General features: G+C 45.8%; 1 protein-coding gene across 5 annotated transcripts in view; it reads right to left on the bottom strand.

Annotated features, from left to right (window-relative positions):
- Window positions 1-6,057, bottom strand: part of Gne (glucosamine (UDP-N-acetyl)-2-epimerase/N-acetylmannosamine kinase) — a 45,498-nt gene that overhangs the window by 23,243 nt on the left and 16,198 nt on the right. For 4 of the 5 annotated variants that reach the window (XM_021159946.2, XM_021159948.2, XM_021159951.2 and 1 more), the window contains exon 2: window positions 4,410-4,615. In XM_021159946.2, the coding sequence (XP_021015605.1) occupies window positions 4,410-4,615 (206 nt within the window). Of the gene's footprint in view, window positions 1-2,650; window positions 2,711-4,409; window positions 4,616-6,057 lie in introns of those variants that run through there. The other variant, XM_021159950.2, reaches the window with a different exon arrangement.

Consider the following 6,057-nt stretch of genomic DNA (forward strand, 5'->3'; position numbering starts at 1 on the left):
TGTGTGGCTCCGGGGCAGCACCAGGAGGGGGGAATTTTCTTTTGAGGGCAGAACGAAGTTCAACTTTTAATAATGGTCAGGCCTTTTACTTTTTTATTACTCATCTGCTTTTTTTTTTTTTTTCAAGAATCAATTGGCATCTTAATAGGGGGGAAAGTTTCCAAAACACAGGGGTTTGGGTTTTTTTTAGAGAATTAATTAATTAATAAAACAAAAAGCAGGGTACCAGGATGCCTGGTATGGCAGTATACTATACATTTCTTTTAACTTTTAAAATGATTTCTTTAGTTAGTATGCAAGAAAGCAATGGGGTCACCATGACACTTTACACACAACATCATTATACTGTGTTCTTATGCTACCTCCACCCCCACTCCTTGGTAGTCCCTTCTGCTTTCACATCACACGGAGTCTACGGCCCTCTCCTGTCCCCTCTCTTCGGCCTACCGTCTACTCTCATATCTGTGCATATAACAAATACATGCTTATATATTAATTCAAATCTATGTTCTATATGGGAAAGGAAACAGGCCGTCTGTCTTTTCAAACCTGGCTCATTTTACTTTATGTAATTCTCGGCAGTTCCCTCCATTTTTCTGAGTCATAGCTTCATTTTTTTATGGCTGGATAAAATGACACTGTGTATCTGAGCCGCATTTCCTTCAGCCATCCCTCTGCTGGTCAGCACCCAGACTGGCTCCACACCTTGGCTGTTGTGTACCGTGTGTACATGTGTGCTATGATAAGCAGGGGTATGCACGAGCCTGTAATGTGCTGACCAGATTCTTTTGAGAAGTACAGCAGCAAACATTTCTACTTGCCTTTCTGTGATCGAGTGAGGGATAGTTTCCCATGTCCCCACACCCGTGTGTTTGTGTGTGTGTGTGTGTGTGTGTGTGTGTGTGTGTGTGTGTGANAAAAAAAAAAAAAAAAAAAGGAAAGGGGTTACACAACAGAGACTCAGGTCACAGCTACCCATCACACACAGGATACACATCCAAAGGTGTTCACAGGCAGATGGGGAACGGGGAGAAGGGCCTCAAGCAGGAGCCTAGAGTTTCTTTTCTTTCTTTCTTTCTTTCTTTCTTTCTTTCTTTCTTTCTTTCTTTCTTTCTTCTCTCTGTGTGTGTGTGTGTGTGTGTGTGTGTGTGTGTGTGTGTGTGTGTGTGAAAGAGAGAGAGAGAGAGAGAGCGAGCCCAGGGCCTCCTAAGTAAGTACCAATGCTAAGTAAGTACCACACTATATCGTGAGCCCTAGTTTTATTTTTCATTTTGAGATAAGGTCTCACTAAGATGTCTAAGCAAGCCTGAACTTAACATCCTCCTACATAAGCTTGAGAGTCGGCGGGATTATAGGCCTGCAGCACTCCAGTCATCCAGTATTTAAAATTACTTTTATAGAGCTTTTAAGGGGTAACTGGGAGAAATAAGCTCATACGAGCTCTTCTGACACTCCTACAAACTGCACTTGTTTTTCTAATTTGAGTTGAATATTTACTCCTAATATCTCCCAGTAATGGCAGCACTACAGGCTGTAAACTTACTTCTTATGGTGGGAGAAAGTGATCCACAGAGCATCCCTTTAGCTCTGTAGTCTGTTATGTATGTTATGACTTATCCATAGGTCAGTTTCCACACTAGCACTAGGTTCTGGGCTGGCAGGGGCTTCATTCGCTTCATTTACTCTCACATTCAACTCTGGACAATGTTTTTAGATTTGCTAATTTTCTTTCACGTGTGTGAGTCTTCTGCCTGAGTGCCTGTCTCACATGTGTGAGCGGTGCCCGGTGCCTGAGTCTGGGTTCTCTCCAAGGGCGACAAGCGCTCCTAACTGCTGAGTCATGGTGCCAGCTCCCCATTCAAGTCTTAGAGAGTATAAGAATGCCAACTGAAAACAACCCTGAGAGGAAGTCCTTATAATTCCACTGTAAATCAAAAGTGTCACAAACTGAAACTGCATTCGGGCACTTTTGGAAGTCCACACCTGCCTGCTATCACAACGTTTGGAAAGCAGAAGCAGGAGGCCTGCTGTGAGCTGGGACAGGCCTGGTCCACACCAGCTTTAAGCCAGGCATGCTACATAATGAGCATCTCAAGGCAAACAGACACAGCAAAAAGAAACTGCAGTCTATACGCCTATTCTACCAGACACCATGGCTTAGAAACAGCCTGGCAGAATGGTCAGGTGAGCTGGGTGTGCCTCAGCACCCTGAGTTATTACTGCATACTACTAGCCCAGGAAAAATCCAAATTCAAACTCTAACGCACAGTGTCTACTGAATTCCTATCCCTTCAGCTTAATTATAATAAAGCTAAAATATCCTTAAACTGAACCGACATAAATCTGGGACTGTGCAAGTTGAAATAGAAAGCAGCTTATTTTTGTGGCTGATTTATTGTCGTTTTAAAGATGTTATCCCGTGAGTGGGTACAGGCACCGTGTGTGTGTGTGTGTGTGTGTGTGTGTGTGTGCGCGCACACACTCGTTCGCACGCACTGTCCCCTCCCACCCTGTGTAGGCCCCAGGAGTCAAACTCAGGTCATCAGGCTTTAGAGGAGCCGTCTCCCCAGCCAGCCCACACTGTTCCAGTGTCTTGTGAAAGTAAGTTATACAAAGCAGGCATAGGAATGTGTACCTAAGTCCCACCTACTTGGGAATGGAGGCAGACGGCAGTTAAGTCCTAGACTTGGGAATCAGTCAGCAACAAAACCTGAGGAAAACAAAAGGCCAGCATGGTGATCCATCCCCCTACTTGGGAGGCAGAGACAGGAGGATCACCGCAAGTTCAAGTCTAGCCTGGGCTACCTAGTAATTTCCAGGTTAGCCTAAGCTACATAGATAGATTCTGTGTATAAATTAATTAATTTATTTATTAAACAAAAATGAGCTAGGCATGGTGACACATGTCTGTAATTTCAGAACAAGGTCATTCTTGGCTACATACAGAGTTTGATGCCTGTCTGGGCTAAAAGAAACCGTCTCACAAATTGAAACAAAAATCTCCCTAAAACGAAAACTAAAAAAAAATAAAATAAAATCTGTAAAATGTATTCTCATAGTTTAAGCCTGAGAAGGTACAAGAAGGTGATGTGAAGTCCCTCACAGTCTTGTCTGCACGTTATTCAGCTCCTCCTCGCGTTAGAAGGTACCAAGCACGCACTACCCCTTAGTACTAGCTGGGTTTCCTACTCTCAGTCTCACCAGCAAATACTACCTTTCGACCTCAGGTGCTGCGGCTACCTCCCCTTCCTGGAGCGCCTCCTTCCTGCCAGCCTTCCTGCCTACTGAGACTTTCACCTCCAGCTCGCACTATGTCCTACCAATCAAGTGCACTGTCTTAGGAAGCCAGAATTCATTTCAAGTGGAAAAGAAGACTGTCCATGGGAGCTCCCATAAGCTTGCTCCCTGCTCCTCACTGTCCTCTCACAGCAGGCTGCCACGTGGAGACTGGAGACAGGCGGAGGTCTGCTTACTGTTCTCCATGTGCAGCCGCGCAGCTCCAGCAGTCTTTGGAGGCTGCAAGGCCATTTCACACCACAAGGGCGCACTAGATGCACACGGAGGGCAGAGCCAAGGCTCCTTTCTGGTTTCTCCATGCAGGGCTCTCTCAGATTACCCTTCAGTTTTCAAATAGCCCCTGCATATGGTGCAAACCTTAATGTCACACCCATAATACCAATGATCTTGGTAACAGGACATTTTAATTTGCCTCAAAATAGGTTAGATTTTTGTATATCTTGTTTCATTTATACTATACATGCAATTAACCTGTAAACCAGTGTTGGTTTCTGTTGTTTGTTTGTTTGGAGACAGGGTCTTACTGTGAAGCCCTTTACTGGACTAAAACTCACTAAGTAGTCTGGGCAGGCCTCAAACTCAAAGCAATCCTCCTGCCTCTGCTTCTCAAGTAGACATGCACCACTACACTCATTGCCCTCGAAACTCACTAGACACATTGGGGTGAAGTAAAGGGTGCTAGTGGTGAAGCACGTGTTTAGCATGCTTGAGGCTTTGGGCTCAAACCCCAACACCAAAATTATGCCTTGAAGCCATGTTATTATAGTCCAACTTATATATATATATATATGTACATATATATACACACAACACACACACGTATATATACACACACACACACACACATTTATGGTATTTCTTCTGAGTGCAGTAATGTTTCCACTGTTGGTTATCAAGTATCTACTAAACAGCATCACTGTGACAGGCTTCACTGCCATGTTGGTTTCACGCAATTTTGTAACTGAAGCCGCCAACTCTGGGATGCTTCCCAAGTTCTCCGAGGTTCACAGAGACTAGGGAGGAACTATCTGACAGGAGGTCCACAAGCCTACCAAACCCAAGCTCCCCAGGGCACACCATCGCGGGGAAAAGCAAGGAAGCACTCGGCTCACCCATAGTCGTCAATCAGGTGGGAGCCGAGCACCACCACGTCCAGCTCGAAGAACTCAGGCTCCGTCTTGATGCCGAACATGATCGGGGCCAGTTTGGAGTAGTCAGCTCGGTTGCAGGTGGCCACGCAAACCCGGAGCTTTCGGTTGTTCCCGTTCTTCTCCATGGCCTGCTTCTTTGTACTCGAGAGTTTCTTAAAATAGAGTTCCTAATGATACAAAAAATAAGTTCTTGTTTATAACTGGAATTACCACTAGGTAGAAAAGCGGCGTTTTCAGTTGCTTGGCTTGTAACCTTTGTTCCCCTGTGCCGCTCTGCATAACACTCTTGTTGGTGTGTGATGATGAAATTCCAGCAGGCTGACCTAGCTCCACCCCTTTCTCTCACTGGCACACCAAAACACAATGTTCTTTCAAAGGATAAATAAATATCAGCTCTTTGATTATTAGTTTAAAACTGTGTACTAGAAATTAAAAAAAAATACTTAGTATACCCGCAAGTGAGCCCAGCAAAGTTGACTGTTAGAAAGCCTGGGTAGATGCCTCCCACGTGCTGGGATTAAAGGTGTGCCCCACCACTGCCTCCCGCCCAACCCCCAAGTTCACATCTTTAAAGAGCATGTCTTTGCCCTCACACTTCCCAGTCCCTTGGGAAGATAAGGATGCTTAGGAAAGTCGGCCTCTAAGACCCCACCTGTACCAGCATGCTGGGCCTCGAGGTCGACTCCAAATGCCCACATACGGCTCTGCCAGGCATCCCCAAGCCACCTGGAAGCCAACTTCCCAACCTGAACTGATTTTCTGCTGCAAACCTGTTTTTCCATTTGTTCTCTAACTCAGTTAGGGACCACTCATCCAAATGCCCTGATACCTTACTGCTTCCATTCCTCACCAGTCCCTCCTAAGCCCTGTTAATCACCCTTGAGTGTTCAGTCTGTCTCATCCTCTGACCCCCACCAGCCTTTCCCTTAAAGCAGTCTCTCGTCTTGAGTCTGAGACCGTGGTCAGTGGTGGGTCTGCCTCTAGTCCTGCCTTCTCCCACAGACTTTTAAAGTAACGCTCCCAACTTCACAGATCTGATTGTCACACCAACCAGCATGCCTCACGAATGGGATAGAATCCAAACTGCTAATCTGGACCTCACCCAGTCTTTTAAACCTCTCTCTCTCCTACTTTACCAACTGTCAAAGCTTCGGCATATGAGAAAGCCTGTGGACTCACTAGTGGCTCTATGCCATTCATAGATCTAAGCACCTCTGCCGAAAACTTCCTCTTGCCTGGACTCCTACTCAGGCTCCAAAAGTCAGCCAAGTGTCACCTCTTCTGGAAAGGTTCACATAAACCCCAGGTCCTTCTCACCCCATCCCTTACGGACACCACCTTCCTCTTGGCACTGAGGCCCTACCACATACACAAAAACCCTTTAGTGTAACTAACTCCTCTGCTCACCTATCTTCCTGTCCACCCTCATGCCACACCCTTCATCCACAAAGTCAAAAATTAGAACAAGAGATGCTTGGTCTTTGTGGAATTTGTCTCTACTTGTCACATGCCATGTAATCCCAGAACTCAGAAGGCTGGGCTGAAGGCTCTGAAGCTCTTGAGTTGACAGTCAGTCTAGTGAGGCATGACATGAGGAAGGGGAGGGGAG

Source organism: Mus caroli, chromosome 4 (genome assembly GCF_900094665.2).
Source record: "Mus caroli chromosome 4, CAROLI_EIJ_v1.1, whole genome shotgun sequence".
In the NCBI taxonomy this organism is placed as follows: domain Eukaryota; kingdom Metazoa; phylum Chordata; class Mammalia; order Rodentia; family Muridae; genus Mus; species Mus caroli.